General features: G+C 38.7%; 1 protein-coding gene across 1 annotated transcript; it reads right to left on the reverse strand.

Moving 5' to 3' along the window:
- Positions 1–297: 297 nt before the first annotated feature.
- On the reverse strand, positions 298–22,213 carry htra1b (HtrA serine peptidase 1b). Its single transcript, XM_063893757.1, has 10 exons — positions 21,636–22,213; positions 17,020–17,119; positions 16,270–16,384; positions 16,046–16,135; positions 7,875–8,069; positions 7,352–7,384; positions 6,176–6,288; positions 5,427–5,486; positions 4,134–4,229; positions 298–953 (listed from the first exon to the last, which is right to left on the reverse strand). The coding sequence occupies exons 1-10, from the start codon at positions 22,093–22,095 to the stop codon at positions 785–787; spliced, it is 1,431 nt and encodes a 476-aa protein (XP_063749827.1). The 5' UTR covers positions 22,096–22,213; the 3' UTR covers positions 298–784.
- Between the last annotated feature and the right edge of the window lie 1,409 nt (positions 22,214–23,622).

A 23,622-nucleotide genomic window follows, 5' to 3' on the forward strand; every position in this document is an offset into this window, starting at 1 on the left:
CTCCGTTACACTAGCCAATAGAAGCGCGAGTGTTACATAGTGATGTCATTATGTCAGTCATGAATTGCTGTGTAACACACTATTCTAACATTTATTCAGAGTCATGTCTCAGGCCACCTGATGAATTTAAGCCCAATATTCACCCTACTTTTGCTTTCAACAAACTCTGAGTGAAAATATCTTTTCTACAGAATTCAACACTATTTTCCAGTGGTTGATAACTTTACAATTGAACAGAGTTTACGTGGACATTGTTTATAAAGTACCCTTTTCCGGAATCAAGTCGACTGACAACACTTTTAAAACTAAAATGTATTTTATTTTTTTTGAAAAATTCTCATCAAACACATACAGACAAAAAATACTATTAAAAAAATATTCCATCAAGGGCAAACACATCGGAACAGACCTACGGTAACCTGCAGTATCCTCTTTGCAGCTACAGACGTGGGTTAGTTTTACATAAAAGGTCTGTGATGATGAAAAGTAAATCGGGATCAGAAAATAAACTGCTTTAAGAAATATTTCGTAAGGGTTGAAGCATCAGTTCCTAGGGTCTTAAAGTTGCCCTTTTAAGGGTGTGCGCAAGTTTAACAGAAGAAAAGTAGGCCTAGTAGTTGGGCTAATAAAGAAACGTTTTTATATGCAGTCGGTGAGGCCCCAGACACACACTCCTATTGGTTGCTTAGTTTTCCAAAGTGTTCATGATTGGTGGCAAAACACGGAGCCAACTGGGGATGGGTTGACTGGTTGGGCTGTTGATTGTACTCGTTCAGCTGTGAGGTCAGGGCTCGATCTCCTCTGGGACGATGCTGAGGATGATGTCCTCGTTGCCTCGCCTCACCACCATTCTCAGCGACTCGTCCCGCTTTATGGCTGCGCTCACATCACTGGCCAAGGCGATTGGCTCGCCGTTGATGCTGATGATGACGTCTTTCTCCTGCAGGCCAGCACTGTCACCAAGAAGGAGAGCAAAGGTAAAACATATAAAAAACAATTGTAGGCATTTGTAGATCGTAATGGATTTACAAAGCATTTTATTAAGCCTTGTGCATCATTAGGGACATTTTTGATACATTTTACACTTTGGTTAATTCATATGCATAAGTCTTTCTCAATCGATCCCATCAAAATCAGAATCAAGTTTATATTCAGGTATGTTTATACATACAAAGCATTTGCTTTGTTGTGCATACATAAACAATCTAAGAAAATACATTTTGAACCATTAAAACCCTTTTTTAAATCCCGCGACCATAACAGCGTCAAAACATGCATTTTATTATATCAGGCTTTTAATATAAAGATCTGGTTTGAACAATTTACCTTTAACTATTTGCACTTAATGCATTAAAAAACGTAATAAAAAAACTACAAATTAATAGAAATTAATCCTGTTGCTCATAATTGACATAATTAAAAAGTGGAAAAAACAGCCCTGCACTGATAGTACCGAAAAGTTATTAACAATGTAAAATACTATTTATATAGGAGTACAGATTTTCTGTAAATGTTCTATTTATTAGGAATAATAATATAATATGTACATCTTTCTCAGTTTTTTGATGCAGTTATTTTGTCATGTACTGTTGGCTTCATCAAAGCAACTTTTTTTAAATGGATAAAGAGCCAATAAATGTAATAAAGCCACCACAACATCTGCATTAGGACTTGATAGGTTACTGATTGATCAGAATCAAAATACTTGATCAACCCCGGAACAGCTGTTTTGGTCAGGCCATTTTTGCAATCATCTTAAGAACTATTTCCATTGTTTGAATGAATCAAACCTGCCATGTGGGGACCACAAGAGAGGATCATGGGACATATTTGGATTTGTGTCTTTGATATAGATCTTTTCCAGACACAGATGAATAATTTCCTTTAAGGCCTTTGCTCTCTGAGTGATTCATATGTCTTTATTGTTTCATCATATGTAGTTCAAAGCTTATTTCAGTCAGGAACAATAGCGTTAGTATTCCCTCCTCAGCTGCATCTAATCAGCTGATTAATGACCTCCAATCCAATTACCACTTACATGAGACACAATCTCCAACAGCCAATCATCATGCTGCAGTCAAATTTAAATCTGTTCTCCTCTCTCCTGCAGTCAGCTGTTAATGAGATTACATATATCTCTGTTTCACAACATTTCGATGTAACCCCTGTGCGGAGAAACGTTCTTTGTGAGAAAGATGCGAAAGGTGATGTAACAAATATATTTAACAGTAATCTCAAAGTAAGAAACAACAACAGTATACGTCGGGTTACTTTTTTCAAAAACATTCCGTTCCTCTCCTCAGTTTACAAAACACAAGTGAAAAGAACTTATGATTTATTATCAATTCTCTATTATCATTTTCTTTTTGTGAATGACTGAAATTAAGAAGCAAAAAAAGGATAATGCTGCATTTAAAGTTATTCACAGAAATATTGGAGAACCTAAGAACATGCTACATGTACTGATTTATAAGTATTGCAAATAGCAGATAGTCACATGACACAGGAATTAGGTTATGTTTGGGTCTTCAAGGGGGGGTTGTCTATTCTACTTACGGCTGCAACTTCCTGTCAAGATATGATATCACGATTGGGGTCTTATCACCAAAGGCTATTCACATTTCTATCATTTTGTGCACACGTCAATAAATGTTCCTTTAAGCAACATACATTTCTCATGATTGAGGTTCAATGAGTTGAACCCAATGCACTGTCTTTATATTTTCTAAATATAAAGCGCTCCAGAGTAAAGAGCGATCAGAATAAGCTTGACTTAGATGAACTATGAAGTTGTTTGTTCTCTGTGCCAGAGACAGTTGGACAGTCGGGGTGGGATAACTCATGATTCTGCCTCCACTGCCAGCCTTCATCCCGGCAAGACAGCAGCTTTGAAACCAGGGGCCAACTTTCCACATCCTGCAGCCTTCACACAAAGGGAGTTCACATCTAATAAATGTCCTTTCAGTAAGATCGGATTATCCTGACTCCTGTCGGGGTGCCTAAACTAACCACACAATAAGAAAACAAACTCTGCCTGCTGTTTTCTCAGGTGGAACGCTGCGGTTCGCTGTCAACAAGCTTTTCATGTGGATAGTAAAAATCTTTCCAGGAACAAAATACTGTAAATTCAGCAGAAGTGAGCATGCACCCTCCTTTCTATTTTTTTACATGTTGCAAGCTTTATTACTGAGAGCGAATCCAAAATTGTGCTTTTACTGGCATTACAATTACAAACTCACTGCAGATGATAAATGCAGAAATACATGGAAATACAGCTTGTTGATGTGACATATTTGCAGGGGCGGAAGATGCTTTACTTGAGTAAAAATACTAATACATTATTGTCAAAATACTTCATGACAAGTAAAAGTCCTGCATTCAAAATCTTACTTAAGTACCAAAAATATTCTCAGCAAATTGTACCTAAAGTAGAAAGAGTATAAGTAATCATAAGCATCGTAAGCAAAATTGCCTTTATGTGTGTATATAATAACATGTGACATTTCTGGATGATTTTGCTGCATCAAGTAGCATTTAACTGTTGTAAATTAACAACTTTCTGATTTACTTTTTGTAAATATTTAAATAGTTTGAATACTTGAGTCCTGGACTGAGACTTGTAGGCCAATTTTCGGGACTCGTGACTTGACTTGGACTCGCGCAGTGATGAACTCAGACTCGAACTCGGACTTGCACATTGAGCATCGGACTTGGACTCGGACTACAGCAAGTTTTGTCTCGAGTCCGGATGTACTCTCTGGTGCTACTTCTCAGTCTAAAGATTTGCAGAGACACTTGGACTCAGACTCGAGCATAGGTAATGATGACTGGAGTTTTCTTGGGTGACTCCAACTTGGACTCGAAGAGTGGGGACTCGAGAGTGACTCGGAGTTGAGAATTGGTGACTTGACTACAACACTGGTTAGAAGTAGCTAATAAATATAGTGGAGTAAAATTAAATTGTTTCCCTTTTAAATGCAGTGGAGTAGAATTATATAGTAGCATTAAATGGAAATACAAGTGTTCTTAAGTAAAGTACTTAAGTAAATGTACTTAGTTCCTTCCCACCCCAGCATATTGGACAGTACACAGCAGATAATGTGGTAATGAGATGTGGTGAGAGAAGCACTCACGCCTCAGCTGGAGTCCGGCTGATGACCTCGATGACGTACGCCCCGGAGGTGACATCTGGGAAGTCTGACTGGCTCTCCTTCAGCTCCTTAGCCAGCCTGATGGGAGGAAAGATGAGGAAAACAGCCGAAACATGACCTCTTAATTCAACCAGAAGGGATGATGCACTGTGACTCATTTAAATTCCAACATGTTAAGCATCGCTCTGATTAATTATGACACTCTGGCAAATGTCAAGCTTTTAAAAGCTGCAACCACAACACTACTGGTCGCATTTTAATGAAGCACGTCGCCGTTAAGTGGTCACGGTACATATATTTTATCGTGTTCTTCAGGCTCAACAGATTCCACTAGCTAACTAGTTCCAGGTTAGCACATAAAGCCAAAATTATACAACATCAGACCATTTTTCACTGACCAAATCCTTCAGTTTTTTCAATATTCTTTAAAAACAATGCCAAAATGTTGGCAATATATTAATATAATAAACTATAAAACAGATTAAATGTATTTGATATAATTTAATTGTTTACAATTACTCTCCAGGCAGCCAATAGGATCTCTGTCACAGTAAACATTTAAAAAGCATAACCAGGAAACTTAAAACTGACTTATAACAGTGGTTTGTATTCCACAGACATACACTGTTTTTTTAACATCTAAAAAAATACAATTCATCAGGCAAAATTCCCCACAGTTATGATCTTATTAACAATAATAGAAATCAAGAACAGAACAATGGTACGTCAAAGTGTCCTCAAATGGTCATCGCTTGCAACTGCCCTATGATACAATGATACATTTGCCAAAAAAATGACAAAATGTTTCTATTAAGCTCCCGTTTTTTACTCCTGTATAGTGAAAGAGATGGAAATCAATATTTAATGTTATGAAATGCTCTGTAAAAGTCATTTGTATAGTTACAAATATTGCTTTTATAATATATTTTTATCTATGTTTGAAATGTATACGCTGTCATAAAGTGAAGCTTGTTTTTGGAGTTTTGAGGCGTTTCCTACTGTAACTCTGGAGGCGTAGGCGGTACTCTGTATGTGTCCTGTGTTAAACTGCATTCCTATTTATGATTTTTATTAGACAGCAGGTACTTAAAGCTGAGGTCATGATAGCATAACATCACCGCACATTTTATGTAGAACAGTCAGTACGAAGATCTGTTTCAGGGATCGTCTGAAGATTAATCAGATCAGAAAAAAATTGAGCCTCATTATCATCTGATGAAAAAAAACGACATGGTAATATGATTACGTCTAGTTAATAGTTAAGCAGGAACTTACGATGAGGTGAGACTCATCATCCTGACGCCGATGTATTTCTTCTTCTGGAACGTTTTACCTGGAGGAATAACAGGCACATGATATTGGTGTTGCTGACGTGAATGAAGTCATTATTTTCCTCATTCACCCAATTAATTAGTTGCATTAATTAGCAGTAATTAACATATGAAGACAATAGTTTAAAAATGTGTTGGCCGATTTGGAAAATGTTGGAGTGATTTGGGATGTTATTGAGGATGTTGAATACATTTTGGGAATTATCAGGATACAAAATGAAAGGCTTAACAAGAAAGTGGCCATGTTTGTTCTCCCGGTGGACTGATTAGGATGGATTTTGGGTCGATTTCAAGTTTTAGGCGACTCAAAACTGCCATTCTTTTACCTTAAGAATATCAGAAATTGCTAAGAAACTCTTAATAAACCTAATAAAAATCGGACCAACAATTTTTCAGCTACTGCTGTATACGCTAATGAATGCTAATTAACGTAACTCAGGTCAATTGTCAAAATTGGCCAACATATGCAAGATGGCATCCGGCTATCTGGTTTCTTTGTACTGCGAAACCGTACTTTTTATTTCTAACATAAAACTTTTGGGAACTCAACATTTCCGGGTTCACACTGCCGGCAAGTACACTATTCATGAGTGTTACAAGAATAAGACACATTTTAATATCTTGATCCTCTGTCTTTGGCCCTGTCTTTGATATCCTCTTTGTGAAATGGCAGAAAGTGAGCTGTAGCGAACCTTTGGCTGTCTGTTGTGTGACTCTGCCAGGAACTGTCTGATCTTGTCTGATGGGATTGCGAAGGAGATTCCTGCTGTGACCTTCAGAGTGTTGATGCCAATCACCTCCCCATCCTGCAGGAGACACACACACACACACACACACACACACACACACACACACACACACACACACACACACACACACACACACACACACACACACACACACAGGCACATTAGTTTCACATTATTTCTCCATTATTTCTTGGAAACCCCAGAGGAAAAGTCTAATTTCCTCTTTTTAAACACAGCTTCTCACTCCACATTGTTCTGTGTTTAGAAACATTACCAGAGCAGACTTTTAATCAGAGTCAGCTGTGGAATGCGGCCAAGCGTTACCTAAACTCTGTTTACTTTCCTAACAAGGACTTTATGAGCCTTGCTGTTTGTTCATATGACATTACGTATATCTCTGTTTCGCAACATGTGGATGTGGCCATCGTAAGCAGACACTTTCTTTCTGTCCACGAGGCTATGATGCGAGAGGTGATCTAACTAATACATTTGACATGAAATTTAGAGTGAGAAACAGTTTAATCAGCATTTAGTTTCTAAATGGCAGAAAACTAAGATGTAAAAAAGGGTAATAATGCATTATAAAGTTTTTCACAGAAAAATTGGAGACCTTAATAACATGCTACATGTAATAATTGATCTGGTATTTTGCGTGGCAGATAGTAAAATTACACTGCAATGAAAATTAGAATAGTGTTATGGATTATTAGTTATGTTAGGAGCTTCTCAAGGAAGGTCACACAAATGTGCACAATTAAAAAAAATGTATTAATCAAATTACAGAAAGAAAATTAGAAGTAATGCATGTGGTAGAAGCATTTTAGAAAAATAAATATCAAATAATAACACAAATAAAATCCTACTCCAAGCAGAGAAGGAGAACAGATATTTTTTTTATTAATCCAATGAGTTATTAACAATATTGTATGTCTGTATCTGCCAGACACCCTGACAGCAGGGGGCACACAATTATTTAAATCATACTTCATGAAAGACTTGATTTTTCCTGCAAATATGGTGAAAAAACCATGAGCGTATAAAGGTTTATATACATATATAGGTATTAGCTGTAGGCAAAATGTTGAATCTAGGTTGTACTGTATATTTGTCCTTTACTCACCAGATTGACGAGTGGTCCTCCTGAGTTGCCGTACTGCAAGTAACAAAAAAAGCCCACAAAGAATGTAAATCAGAGAAATCACAACTGGTAGAACCAAATCATTGCCTTAAGCCAAAGAAATGGGAATAAATATTTGAATAGATTGTCATTCAAAGGCATCAATGCAAACATTACGAGTTACACTTTGCACATTTTGTATTGGTTATCACTAACCAGATGAATGCAGAGGATTTAATCAGGGACCAGTGGAATCAACATGAAACACACTTGGACTGCGTCAAAGATATTTCTATACTACTTGAAATGTGTCTGTCGGTCGGTCTGTCTGTCTGTCTGTCTGTCTGTCTGTCTGTCTGTCTGTCTGTCTGTCTGTCTGTCTGTCTGTCTGTCTGTCTGTCTGTCTGTCTGTCTGTCTGTCTGTCTGTCTGTCTGTCTGTCTGTCTGTCTGTCTGTCTGTCTGTCTGTCTGTCTGTCTGTCTGTCTGTCTGTCTGTCTGTCTGTCTGTCTCAGTCTCTTCACTTACGTTGATGATGGCGTCCGTCTGGATGTAGTCCATGTCTGAGTTGCGGAGGCCCAGCTCCTTGCCCCCCCTCTGGGTGGTGCTGACGATGCCGGTGGTGACGGTGTTCTGCAGGGAGAACGGGCTGCCGATGGCAACCACAAACTCTCCAGGACGCAGGCTCGCAGACCGGCCGAGCTGCAGCACCGGCAGCTTCATCTGCTCCAGCAGACACAGGGGGGGGAACAGAGAGAGAAACATGGTTAAAGACAGATTTCAGAAGCACATTCAGACTTAAAAGTGTAATTATAATCCTATTCTTCAAGAAAAATGTTAAGATTTAATCCAATCTTTAAACTTTTGATCTTTGTTTTTGGTTTAGAGAGGCTTGAAAACATCTCTTCAAATCACAAACATTTGGTGGAGAAAACAGACTCAAAGGGAGTCATTTAAGTTGGAAGAACCCCCAGTTGGCAGGACACACACACACACACACACACACACACACACACACACACACACACACACACACACACACACACACACACACACACAAATAAACAGCAATTTATTCTCTCACAGCTGTTGGAGGCAGACGTGTATTTCCTGTGGAGAGCTGAGTCAGCTCGTAGTCTAGAAGAGGCTTCTCTTCATTCACAACTCAAACTTTTACTAAACTCCACACTGTAAATAAGAGGGGCTCATTTCAGCCGTGTTTTCACCAGGAAGTACCAATATGTTAATCAGACTCGCTGGTCTGTGTTTGATAGATTTCAAATGTTACTTTTCTTAATTTCATTCAGTTAACATCAGGTTTTGATTCTGTAAGAACAAAGTTCATTCAAAGTCTGTGTGGTCCACCTGGTTCACTCAATGAAAACTACGACTATTGCTACTATTTTTCTCACAAAAGCACCATGCTCACAAGAATGGGTTACATGGATGGACAGACAACGCAAAAACCTTATCTGCAGATGAGGTTCCAGTTTATTCACATATAGGTAATAGCATATCCAGGTTTGTTGCATATATGATATATGGTTGTATAAATATGAAGTATATATTTACAGAAAACGTATAAGGTTTAAGGTATTTACGGTTAAGGTACAGGGTTTAATGTACAAGTTACATACAGTTTTAATAAAAACGGAATACAGTTTTCATAAATCTGTGCACAAAGCAGTGAAAGGTCCCTGGATAAGAGGTCAGAAGGGTACAGACATTAATACTCTCATCTGAATCACAGCCATTTGTCATTATAAACGGAAGAAAGATATATTATGTAGCTGGATATGTGATTAAAAAATATATATTTCCTACTGCTGCAGTTCTGGCTGCTTCTGTGATACACAACCTCCTAGTTTTTAGCTTTTCCATCCCTGTTAGAGCAGTTTCCAGTGCTAACCTCTTAGAGCTGAGTGTGCCTGACCGCAAACTGCAACACACACAAACAGTATACTGTATGTTGCCACTGAATGCGAAAAGCCTAGACTTTAATAAGTCATTATCTGGTTAATTAAATACAGGAAGATTAGTTTTTCAACTCTGGATAAGTGTCTCAAAAGCCAGAAAACACAACTGCTGTTTACTCGGCCACAGCTCAGCACACATACAACTGCAAATAAACAAAAACAGAGAATATACAAAGCATGTTCCAAAACTATCAAATTAAAATGTAATAGTCTTTGAACCTTTGAAAAAGAAATGAAATACTTAAATAGTGGTACAAGTTCCTAGAAGTTTTGTGCAAACTCAACATCCTTATTTTATGTTTCTCGTTCTGCAGAAATTACTGTCAAAATGATTTTCAAATACATTGTTATCACAACATCTCAATAGGCCTTGATTTTAGTTAGAGAGGAGGGGTTTTTGAAGAGACTTTAGTATTTCATCTGTACTTTTTTCACTAATTAAAAAAAAGTTAGGTGAAACACAAACTTTCTCAAGTCTTTGACTCTCCGTGCTTGAATTTGATTGACAGGAATCAAAGCTTGTCTTAAAAACAGAGGTATGCTCAACACATCTGTACATGACCAGCACCTTCAGTATGTCAATCAGCATTTGTGTGACGCTTTGGTTCTTTGGGTCTAGAAAAGTTCCTATGGTGGCCGACAGGTGCTAACGCGCTACAACGGCCCACTTCCAATAGGAGTATTGCGCTGCACATTAAAGACGCTAATATTAAAAAGTCATGATTTATTTTTCCAAAGCTGTAAGCAGATCCATTATTTTTTTTGCCGTTCACAATGTTTTTTAAATGTAGCTAATATCGCCTATCCTATCGATCTAAGTTGTTCTAATGAGGTCAGTCCCCAAACCGCCACCACATAAATGCACACAAACTAACCCCCTTTTAAATCACCAAAAAATTCATCAAAACTATAAAGACATAAACAATGTGCTTATGAATGGAGTCATTCAGCTAATCAGAGTTTACTCCATCGGATTAACATAAAGCTCCTCTGTTTTCCTGAACTGAACTACATCCAGAACTCAAATAGTCTGGAGACTGCTGAGCTTCGCCTACCAGAAAAATGACCGTGGTTCCCCCTCTGTGGTCTTCAGGACAATAGCACTTTGTCCAGAGGGAGATTACAAAGCCGTTCAAGCGTAATTTTAGAGAGGCCAACACAGAAGAAGAACAACACAAAATACCATGACAAGGAACCAATCACTGGTTTTGGTCTTCTCTCATCATCCTGTCCTTCTCATTATCTCTCTGTCTCTCGCTGTCCATTCATCTGTCGTGCATTACATCTTGACTACAGTAAGCACGGTGTAGTTACAGTTAGTCCACATCAAACACACAAACATTTCCCCATAGTTTTTTTCTTCTTCTACTACTTTTTCTTCTTCTACTTCTTCTACAGCATCAATGAAAAAGGACTTTTAGATAGCTCCAATTTGTATAGGTACCTCTCGAAAACCAATACAATTCACCATAATTAGTTTTCAATAGGGTCTGTCTTAATTCATGTGGCTATTTTACATAATATTGAGTGAGAGTGGCAACAAGGAAAAGAGCCAAATGCAGTCAGCAGAGCGAGCAGGATGATATACTGTAAGAAGGTTGTCCAAATTGAAAGGCTAAAAAGGCATGTACTGATAAAGATAGCCTGACAGCTAACACAAAACGCCACTAGGCATCACTGAACTATGTGACTAGTCTCCTGACTGAGGGAAGGTGAGCAGGTGGGCCTTATTAAGAGCATACAAAGGCTATCCATGTACATGTTGGTCAAAAAGGGTCCAATGAATATTTATTTAGCATTTAGCACAGTGAACGAGGATGTCTCACTTCCGAGCTGTGGATTCATCTGTCCAAGCTTCCTCACTATACTCAATTCTAAGTCTGAAGGGAAGGATTTTCATAGTGAAAAGGCCCTACTTTCAAATGAGAGAAAGGAAGTAAGATATAAGGTCATGGATTGCACCCGGCGAAAGCGAATGGGAAAGATATGAAATTATGATTCTGAGTTTAAAGCTGGTCCTGGAATATGATTAATGCTGTATCCATGTGGAATACTGCCGTGAGGCCGTACTGGAGTGAAGACTGAAAACACAAAGAGCTCATGTCTGCACACGTTTAGAGGACATCTGCCTCACTGGCAACAGTACAGGGCAACATTAGGGGACTGAAAGACAAACTTTACTGATGATTGGAAAAAACATTCTTCTCAGTGTGGTTTTATCAAACTATGGGCTAATAGGAATGATGATAATGCTAATTGTTCCACCCTAACAGATGTAAATAAACCTCAGTTTGTGCAGACATACAGTTGAGAGAAAAAGGTCTCATCAGGCAACATGAAAGCACCTTCCTAACATCTTGACGTTATTTCAAACAATTGGACTTTATTCATGGCAATCTATGGTGGCCGACAACGGTCCAAAAACTATTCAGACAAACACAGCTGTATTTATTGTTTATATTTGTATATTCTGATAGCGACTTTATTTTTCTTTAAGATCAGATGAAAGCCCACTGTTCCGGACCGTGTCATGTTGGTTGTGTTACTATCAGCATGTCGTCGCAACATCTGACAGATTTTGATAGAGCAGGTTACATGTTTTAGGCCGTTGTAGAGCGTTTGCACCCGTGGGCCACCGTACTTTCCAACTTAACTCTCATTGTTTTGAATGACATAATAAAGAAAAAACCTCCATCTGCATCGCCAGCTAGTTTCTGAGTCTAAGAAAACAGGTTAAAAAATCTAAAGAAGAGAAGTCAATAGTGAATCAGAAATGTTCAACAATACAAACAAAACTTCTGTCTCCGTCCTCTGACAGTTATGAAGCAGCTTATCTGCCCCTGACATGCAGCGACATGTCTGACTGCTTCTTCTGCAAACACTTTACTACAGCAATTACATCTGAAAACAGTACTAATGCTGACCTCTGTTTTGTACTGTACACACAGAGAGATGGGTGCTTCCCTGACTCTGTACATTAATATATTCCTATGTAACATTATTCCTGATTAGGACTGTCACCAGCGTCACCAGCGTCACCAGCGTCAACAATACTGTGAATAAATAAACTTTCTTTTCTATCGTGATTTAAATTAGTATCACACAGAATCATATTTCTCGCCTTCCAACAAAATAATTTGGAATATGAAATAAAGAAAAACTTAAAAGCTACACGGTTAAATAATTATTCAAGTTTTCTAATATGCCTCCAGGTTTCATAAGCACAGTTTTTCTGTGCACTTTTGCTTTTAACTCAGAAGTTGAGATTCTGTAGGTGAGATTTGGACAGCCTGTGTCTGCTTTACTTAACTCAGTTTAGCTCCTCGGGTTATATAATCATAATCCTTATCAATAGAAACAATCAAATTATTGACAAAATAGGGACTAGATTGTAAAAAACTAAATGTAACTTTAATCTGTATCCATCTTGCCAAATTTCCTGTTTTGTTGTTGTGTCATTTCAAGCCATCAAGCTTATTTATGAAACTTAACTAAGATGACATTGGAACTAAAGTTGAGTCAGGGATTATAAGCGACTGAAAGTGTTTGTATTGGAATGAATATATGGGTGGAGGGCTGTAGGTAATTTATGTAGGAGTACAGATGCCTCGTGGTTTTTATTTGCATGTAATCCACAACCTCAAATGCTAAGCAATTTGAGGTTTTCTGAAAAATCTCATCCCCTGAAGCTCCAGTTACACCCTACTGCTCTGCCGAAACACGTCGATGAATCCCCTGATCGCCTCCGTCTGACAGAAAACATGAACTCACATCCTGCAGCGTCTCTGTGTGTGTTTTAGCTAATTCTACCCATTAGACATCATATCTAAAGTTAAATCCAAGTCACACCTATCTGAGTTCAATGTCACATTTTAGCACGCTCTACAGCAATGTTTTCAAATGTTTAAATATGGTAACTGTATTAGGTAATGGGGAACGCAATTGCTTTTTCATCAGAGAAACTGAGAATCATAAAGAAACAACCAGAAAAAAATGGGATTAAAGTGAAGACAAATACATGGTGGCGGACAGGTGCAAATGCGTTACAACGGCCCAAAAACGATGCAGATGTATGTCCCGAACACATGCAAATTAGGAAACATAATCACTAACTTGAAGAAACATGTGCAGCAACTCAAAGTGCTGCATACACAAAAGCTGTATTTATTGTTTATATTTGTATATTCTGATAGCGATAAAAAAAATACATATCCATAACTTGAGTTAAGTTTAGAGGTTTTTTTAGAAGAAATATCTGATGTGCAAATGTGACATTCAGAGTTTCTGAAGACAGGCAGTCATGTATATACTGATGTTTCTATTCTATGTCTAATACCTTGTAGAAGTAAATCTGCTGATGGCATTTCAAGATGGCAGGAAGGATGTGTGCGTATGGATTGCATTAGCAGGTCTGAGTCAGCCCTCCGGAGAGACAGGACGAGGTATAAAGAGAGTTCAGTGTTTCCATAAATCAGACCTACCTGTGTCAGTCTTATTTTAAATTACGTGTTAGTGATTGATGAGGATGGAAACGATATTAGCTTAAACTTTTAAGGTCCAATCCCAATATTACCGTTAAATTTTGAATTACCTGTGTAGGGTTTAGTGGATTTGTAAATACAGTCATTTAATATCTACATTGTATGACTTTAAAAGACACTAAGTTTTCTTAAATCGTTTCTTTTGTTGTTGATCTGAATCCAGGTTAGTGTTTCGTAACGCATCCTGTTTGCCTTTCATAAGCACAGCTGGACTTCATTTCTCTCATTCCCTTAATACCATTGCCAGTTTCCTCTTATAGGGATCCACAACTTCAATTACCTAGCTGAACAAAATGCTTTCAATGGTTACGTTCTTTGTTTTGGTTGTAAAATTGGGAAAATTGATCTGACAATTTAATATAGGATCACAGTCCTATATTTAAATGCAGCGTGGAGAGAGGATTTATTGAGCGCTTTATACTAATGCTTCAATCTGGCATCACACTTTTTATTTTGACCCTGGAACTGGACCACATTCACCTGAAAGGGTCTGATCTTGTGCATGATTTTGCAGTTCTGACTGCCCGGTGTCTCAAAATAAGTGGGACATTTCTTATTTTTCCATGCACATATTTGGTGGAAAACAAGACAAAGTGCTCCAATAATAGAAACCTATTCTGGCACCATGATTTACTTTTTTACCCGGAAACTGAACCACCTTTCCCTGAAAATGTCTGACCTTGTGCATGATTTTGCAGTTCTGACAAGTGTCTGGAAAAAAACTAGACATAGTGACCTTTCTTATTTTTCCGATGTATAAATAATGTCAAAAACCTCCCTTCCTAACTGTCCAGTCATCCTTGAACCAAAACAAGTGCTGAGATTACCAAAAAAAAAACACATGAAAAGCTTCTTAACCCACTCTTCAGATTTACATGAGTCAGTCTCATTTTCCTGAGGCGCTCAGAGCCCACTGAGCGAAATAAAAAACAGGCTTTCCAATTAGGGAATGCTCACGGATAGCACATTTTCTAAAGAGGACCTGAATTTAGTTTGGATAAGAAAAAAAGAGAGGAAAATAGTCAGTCTGAGAGGAGGTTATAAAAGGAGAGGGGGTCACTAGAGGACAAACCATTCAGAGGAATGCATCACCAAACAGAACCAGACAGAAAGAACTACAAGTATAATAGGAAATACAGATAGTTTCTTGTGATCGATTAAAAGGGATCTTCTTTTATGCTAAAGGGATTGTTCTGGTAGTGTCGTAAGAGCTACTGATCAATAGTCAGCGTAGTCAGGAATACAGCAGCTAAGTAAGGAACTGTGTGGTCATGGGCAGCAGCAAAACATGGGTTTTAACAGCCACCTAAAACATGGACCCACATAAATAAAATGTGTATATCAACTCAAGTGTATGGTATATTTATGCTATATTGGATTGCACTCTGATCTTAAAACAGCTCCTCCATACCAAAAAGTACAGTTGAGTACATGTAGGGGCAAATTATACGGCCTTTTGATGGCAATATAAAGCAGCGAGGATATTTAAATATAGCATATACTTAAAGAATAAAGCATATACTTTAGGGGTACATTGGAGATGCAAGCAGGAGTAAGATGGATATTTAAAAGAATCCAACCAAAAAACTGAGTGAAATGTTCCCAACATCGAAAAAATTACACCATAACAGCCTCTCCCTTCCGGCCTACCTCCAAAATCACTCCCCTTGGCTTGTAACTATAAACTTTAAGATATCAAAATGAATGTAAAAAAAAGAACAGGCCATTGTAAGTACTCAGCCGCTTGTAGAACACTCACCAAGTACCTCACAACTCCCTTAACCCCTAGCTATCCATTTAAGACTAATCACTTGCTTAAGTTTTGTCACAATCTAATCAGTGTTGGCTTGGATATCTGGACTGCACATGAAAGAATATATCTATTGCCCAAATGTGCAAAAAAGAAAATAAGTCCCACCCATAAATGAGCAGTCAACCAGCTCTAGGTCAAAGCAAATCACTCCCAGAAGTCTAACTACACGATTCCTCCTCTGAACATGTGCAGCTTAACAACCATGAACACTTCTGCAGACTTTGAAGTAGCAAGAGAAACGCAATGCAGATGTCAACATTACACAATAAGGTAATTTGGAGTTCAAACTGAAGGATGGAAAACTGGGATAAAACCACCCACTCATCTTTTAATCAAGCTATCCATTTCTTTCTTTCTCTCTTTACTCACCGGTACATCAATCTTGATCAGAGCGATGTCAGCCTTCTCGTCCACATCTTTGATCTTAGCGTCGTATGTGGCTCCGCTCTTCAGCTCCACCTGGAGGAAGCAACAACAAAAAACAAACACAACAATAAAATACATAAATGAGCTAACACGTTAAAATACAATTTATCACAATTTTTAAGTCTTCATTTTTTTTTACTTAAGAGCTGTTAGACCGCTTTGCCTACCTTGACTCTGTGCTTGTTGGCCACCACGTGAGCGTTGGTGACGATGAGTCCATCTTCTGAAACTACAAACCCGGAGCCGCTGGCTACTGCCACCTCCCGCTTAGAGAATACCATCCTGAGTAGGAATACCACAAACTTATACCACAAACAACAACGTGAAGGCCACAAACACTTGCTTTAGGAGGAACCCAGTAAACACACTGAATGGATAGCAATGGTTCATTAACCATTAAAATGTGTTCATTAACCAAAGTGTTTATCATGTTAAGAAATGTTAAAACAAGATGGAAAGTGGTTTTTTTTTCAAGCAAACATCATTGATTGATATTCTACTTTCCAAGTGTGTTGTTCAACCCTATCATTTCCATCATGTGTGCACACTTTGCTCTCCTAAAATGTTCTTAGGTTTAAAAAATGTGTTGCAAGCAGAGGAATTAAAACTTGTTTTGTATTCTAAACTGCTGTTCCAAAGTCATAATAATAATTGTATCAACCTCATGGTGGCGCAAGAAGAAACGGGAATAAATCATCAAAGTCAAAAACAATGCAAATTGTCAGTAGACCATCTTTTGTATTAATGGCAATATTTGACCACTAGGAAATGTTAGAGGCCAGTGACACAAGAATAAAAGACTATACCATTAGCCAGTTGCTTAAAGGTGGGTCGCGCAATCCATTTGAACCTTTTACAGTAGAAAGGGAGGTCATTGTTAGGATTTTCAGGAAGTAGGGTCAGGTGGTTTTTCATACTTGCGGTACAGTTCAATGTGAACGACAGCAGGTGCGATCTTCTCCACCACGTCAGCGATGAAGTTGTACTTGAAGCGAAGACTGTCAGGATTCTGCTGACCTGTAGGGGAGGGAAACACATCGTAAATAACTTCTATCACAAACACAAACCCAGGCAAAGCATTCCAATACCTGACTCACCACTTCATCAGCACATGGTTAAATGTGTTATGCTCAGAGGCAGCACACTAAGTGTTACATTTACACTAGATATAAACTATTTGTGAATGTTGCTAACTTGGCTAAATGTGATTCATCGTTCTCCAAGAGGTTCTATCTGAAGCTTGGTTAGAATGGACAAACTGTAATGACTCGAATTAAACCAGCTCCAGATGTGGAGTTCAGTTCAGCATTTGAACATTAGGTCTGAGAGCAGCTGCAGACGGTCTGCTGCGCCCACTGATGCTTATAAAACAAAGGAAGTGACTCAGAGCCTCAACAGATACTAGGAACAGAAAGATAGCAGGAGGGGTGCGGGTGGTGATATAAGAATGTTTCCTGAGAAATCCCTAACAGTCAATGTGTCCCCTTACATAACCCCAATTCACTCCAGCAATGTCTTTCCTTTGTCATTTCACTGTTCGTCTGTTCGCCCGCTGGGACCATTCAGGAGACGCTATACTGTTTGTTTGCCAAACCAGAAGATGGTACGAGATTTTATGACATTAAGACACTATTAAACAAATTCGATGAATGTTCACAATGAACCAATCAGAAGCATTCAGGGGAACATGATGTACTTAACCAGCAAATAAATGCACATGGTAGAATTTGAATTTGCATAAAAACATGGCTGTTAAGAAAACTGTGATTCTTCTCAAACACTACAACTTCTTCACCTCTGGTTAGTTGGTTTAAATTTAGAGTTGAAGTAAAGTGAGACATTTCTTTTTTGGTTATTATATGGTTATATACAATATTTTAAAAATACTTTTACCATTATCCAAGGCCCCTCTGTTCATTAATGATGAACGGCACATGTTGTACAAATGTGCGTGTTGTGTATTGTGTATAGTATTGTATCATTTACATTTATATTATATTTTATTTAATATTCCATTTCATTTAACTATTTGTAAATCTGTATATGTCTTATTTTTATTTCTAATGATTTGTTATGCTTCATTTTGTATTCCGCTGCTGCAACGGAAACATTTCCCAGTTTGGGATGAATAAAATACTTCTGATTCTGATTAAGTTATTTAATAATCTCTCTATCTATCTTTCTATCTATAACTTACATGCATTTTTATGTAAATATGATTCCAATACAAGAATGTTATTGTAGCAAGCCTTAATTTGAAGCATTTTCCTTAAGAATAACTGAAAGTAGTTACATGTATTATCCCAGTGGTCCCTGCTAAGGCCAGCACAAGCATTTAAATGTTATGTGACGTAAAGTTAGTCATTTATTCCTCTTTTTCATCAGTAACTTGCACTGAAAAAACTGGAACGTTGACTTTAATTAAATGTCTTATGTCAACAGATTTCACATAACTGTGTTAGGTAAGTTGAAAGCAATAATATTAAGTTCAAACAAAAAACATTAGGTTCAGCTTGACATTATTGCTTTCAACTAACTTAACACATTTAATTCAAGTCAACGTTTCAGTTCTTTCAGTGTACTGCTTGACTTTAAGCAGGTTTTTGGAACAGGATCGTGCCTCTTATGCAGCTCATGTTTCAGGCTACACCCAAATACCTTCCATATCAGTGTTTCTGCAACCTTAATCACAACAAAGCCAAGACCAAGTTAACAGGAACAGGAAAGGTTTTTGATACAGATCAACTGGCTAATCCCACTAAATGTTTTAATCTAGATTCTGTATTTACATATTGTCCAAATGAGTCAGTGGAAAAATATTTGATTATTGTCTAAATCTGATTCACAGAAACTGTTTGAAGTTCAAGCATTTTGTTATTGAATCAATCTAAATCCTATAGTATTATTCATTATGAAATATAACCAAGAGTGTACATTTTTCATTCAGAAAATAACAAGAAAGAACTAAGTGCCAGTGAAGACATGTCACAGTTCTGCAGGAACGCACTGCACAGTGTTTAAGCTCAGTCAATCCACATATTTTCAGCTGGCATCAGATCTTATCAAAGTCTTTCCATTGAGCTCTATCATAGCGTTCATCTCTTATCGATATCTTTTTTTCTTAATTCAGTCAAAAAAAACCATCATGCTGGAGGAGCTGTCAAGACTTTCACTGGCTGGGATACAAACCAATGACAGCATGTTCTTTGACTTTGCTTATTGAAGTATATGTATATTTGTATTCCAAAGAAGCATGGAAAAAAATAGAGATGGGAAGGTTTTCATTTGACTTCTTTTTTCAAGCCATACGGTTAAAACAACATTGGATCTACAAAACAATATTGCAGTAGGTCTATTGTATTACTCTGAGTGTTTAAAGGGGCCCTTTTATGCTTTTGGGATCTCCCTTTCCTATAGTATGTTATTTAGGTGTTGATGCATGTAAATGGTCTGCAAAGGCTAAAATCCCTGTGTTCCCTCCAGAGGGAGTTTCTCTCCCACACACTCCCCCCCTGCCTGAAACACCTCCATTGGACTCCTTTGTTTACTTCCATTACATAATGACATCAATATGTAACAACTGTGCTTCTATTGGCCAGCGCTCCAACACATTGTATGTGATATGAGGGGCAGGACATCTCTAAGCGGTTGACATCAGAGCAGACTGGGCTCTGGTTTCAGACGGAGGGTGAAAAGAGGTGCAGCACAGGCAGTATAAGAAAAATAAAGAGCTTTTTGAACATTAAACCATGGAGATATGTCCCAGTAGAGGCACAAAATATAAATGTGAACCTCAAAATTAGCATAATAGGGTGGAGTCATGTAATGTGTACCCAAAAAGAAGAGAACTGACTGGAGCCAGGCAGACGAATGGAAAAATACTACAAACAAACTGCAGGTGTCAGTAACAGTGCCACATTTACTGAGGTCAGAAAGATCAAATTTACACTCAGTCAGAGAGTAAAGCAGAAGCAGGTGAATGTGCCACACTGTCTCTTCATGCAATTTGTAAATAACAGAAAGATAGCCCTAGTATGAATTCTTGTTGATTAATTGTTCATTGATTGTTTATATGCAGACATGTTTGCATCTGCCAGTCTCTAATATAAAAACTGATGGTTTACTTTGTAGAATGAAGAGCAGCGACAGAACATATGTGATTTGTGGTTCTACACAACATGGCCAAACAGTTTTTGTGAAAGAAAACTGGCTCCAGAATGAAGCCCAAAATCATGAAATATCATTCAAGGCTTGACTGGCCGGAACTGGGACAAATTCCTTTAGTTTCTGAAAGAGTTGAGTCACCAAGCAACTGTGTTTTGTTGATGCTGTATCCAGGCCTGTCAGTCTAACAAAGAGCTTGCAAGCCTGTACAGGATGCTGAAAAAATTCAAGAACAATTACAAAAATTATCCCTTCAGATCCAGACTTCTTTCCTTCAAATCCTCAGAGAAGTCCTTCCCATCTGGTTCAACCGATCAGAAGTGGGAAGAGAGAATATTAACAAAGAAGAGAGGAGGAAAAGGGAAGGGAGAAAGTGAAGGAAGAGGTGTGCCAGGAGATGAAACAAAAATAAAAAGTGAATCAAAGAATGGGAGAAAGTAGATGAATTAAGAACAGATGGAAGTTTGAGAATAAGATGAAAGGACTGAAATGAGAGGGAAAAAGAAGCGGGAGAAAGGACGATGACTAAAACTCTCATCATCTCCCTTTCTCTTTCTGTTTCACTGTTTGCACAGGGGAGGCAAATAGTGGCCGGATCACAAGACATTATGACCTTGTTATGATATCATAGTGAGAGTGCGTGTGTGTGTGTGAGAGAGAGAGAAAGAGGGGTGAAAAATAATTCAACGCACCATAAGAATCTGGTGGATCAGCAGATGGAAAGTAGCCAGGGACACAGACAGAGTGAGAGAAAAGGCAGAGCTGTACCAAGCTTCTAATAAAATAGATGACTTCAGATACTGTAAGTTGGTGCTGTAACTTTTAAAAGTATAAAAAGGTCCTTTTGCATGAGTTTAAGTTGCAATAAAATGTATTAAAGTTGTGTGTCGGATTTGAACCAGCCTTTGTAGCCCATACTGTGGAAAAAACGGAACATCCTGCTGTCATTACAAACATGTGGACATGAGGGCACAAAGGTTTTAGATGGGAAGTATAAGAATAAGACTATGTAACATGTACTAAACACCGGCCACAACAGTGTTATAGAATATGCAAAGTCCCAGCAGCTAAATCTAACTTCTTTACTTTCCATTGGTTAATAAAGAGTGAAGATCTAGTAAAAATCTACTGTACAGAATTTAATTTCCCTCATCTATTTTACATGTATTTACTTTACTTATATATGCATTTACTTGCACATTAGTGACTTGCAACACCTCTTGCACTGTTTTTATTGTATTATCTATTTGTATGTCGCATTAGAGGTGCATTGCCAAAACTTCATTGTAGATTTTGTGTAAATGACCTTTGAATCTCTAGTTGTAAATCTTGGCTTGCTACCATTTCATGTTATTATGGTGACTCTCACCTATCCCGCAGGTTCCTCTCTGGATGAAGATGACTGGCGGCTGCTGCAGCTTCAAGGCCCGGTTGCTGACGCGCTTCAGCTCGCAGATGTTCCGGTACGAGACGCCGTCACTGCCACACACCGGGTCAGAGACGGTGCACACACATACACCGGGCTTGCCCCTACGCCTGACCGTGGCGGACACCTCCACGCCGTCGGTCACCACACATTCCATCCCCTCGGCGCACTCATGGTCTCCGGTGCCGCCGCACTGCTCGCCCTCTCCGGACGCGCACACCGGGCAGCAGTCGCAGCTGTCCAGCACATCCCCGGCCAAACAGTCCGCAGCGATTGGTGCACACTGCGACTTGTCACACTTCTCTGAGCAGCCGATGGCGAAGCGTTTGGCTATCCGAGACCCGAGGATGAGATCAGGGCAGACGAGCAGGGCTGTTACGCAAAGGACCAACTGGAGACGCATGATGGGACAGTCCTGGAGAAACTCACAGAGAGACAAGAGAGGGAGAATGAATGTGAAATATTGGTGCACTGATGCAGAGTGAAACTTCTCTCTCGGTGCTGTCCCGGTTTATGAAAGCTGCAGGAGAAACACAGGAGGTGATCGGTGGGCGTGTGTGACGTCTGCCAGAGGAGGGAAGGGTGGAAATGTGTTTGGGATTAAAAGATTGTGCATGATGGAAGGAAACTGTGCCATTACTCAAGTATTGTGCTTAAATGTAACTAAAAAAGTACTTGCAACTAACTTTAGTAGTTCAATTATATGCTATACCTTTATTTCACCACATTTCAGAGGGAAATGCTTTACAGTTATTTCCATTGTGTCTTTATCTTCACAGTCTCTCACTTTCCCAGGTTTGTATTCATTATCTGTTTCTTAGGAAATGTGTTTCTGCTCTTCCACTTACAATGTTCTGTCAAACTAAAAATATTCCACTTATGCAAGCTGATGCCTCCTCTGTCCTCCTTCTATGTCCTTCAGTCGAACTGTAATCATATACTCTGCACTGCTGCACATTCACATTGACTTCCAGTCATTGAGTGCTGGTGTGCAGGGATTGATTTTTCCAGAAGAGAGACAATTCGATACTGTGACTGAAATGTTCAGCTTGTTTGTACTTGGACTGGTGCTGCAGCACATTTCGATGTCAGAAAGACCGATTGTTATGACTTTGACAAGGAAATATTTAAGAAAAGATTCTGAATCGTAAGTGCGTCTGTTCTTTAACTACGTTCTCTTTACATGTGTGAATGACTCACACTCTGGCATTTTGTTGTTGGGGTTAGGGCTTTGTTTCACCTGCAATCCCAACTGTGGCTGCTACCAAAATCACTTAACAGCCGAGCGCTGTTCTTGGGGCATTGGTTTAAGAATATAAGTCATCAGTATGTTTTTACTTTAGTCTGTAGGATATTGTACGGTGGCCAACAAGTGCAAACACGCCACACCAGAGAGGATTATAAAGTTGTCTCTGTCACTTTTGACAGAGTTAGTGTCCAGTTAGTTTCATAATTGTAAGTGTTTTGTCAGTATATGCAGGGTGCGATTTGACAAAAAAACAGAGGGGGGGATGTTTTTTATTTTTTATTCATAGACAAGAACATTGGACTTTTAACTTGCATAGGGAGAAAAAAACGCAAAAGGTAGGCTATATATATACACCTGTTCACTAATATTCACTAAAATAGCAAAACGTGCTGTCAACAATTCAGGGACAGGTCTGGAAAACTAGACTAGGTAAACAGTCGGCTCTGGTGACGAATTTGTGGTGGCTTTTTCGGTTTTCCTGTCGGGGCATTGTCTGCAGCATTTCGGCCCTCTTTTATCCACAATTCTGCAAATGTGTGCGCAGGAAAGGATGCCACCTCTGGACCATTGACACCAATGAACAGTAGGCCATTCAAAGTGGAGACGTGCATTCTGTTTCGTTCTTCCGTGAGGATGTGGTTCATCGCACTAAAGCCACGCTCGCACTCAGCCGTTGACACA

This window comes from Eleginops maclovinus, chromosome 10 (assembly GCF_036324505.1).
Source record: "Eleginops maclovinus isolate JMC-PN-2008 ecotype Puerto Natales chromosome 10, JC_Emac_rtc_rv5, whole genome shotgun sequence".
NCBI classification, from domain to species: Eukaryota; Metazoa; Chordata; class Actinopteri; order Perciformes; family Eleginopidae; genus Eleginops; species Eleginops maclovinus.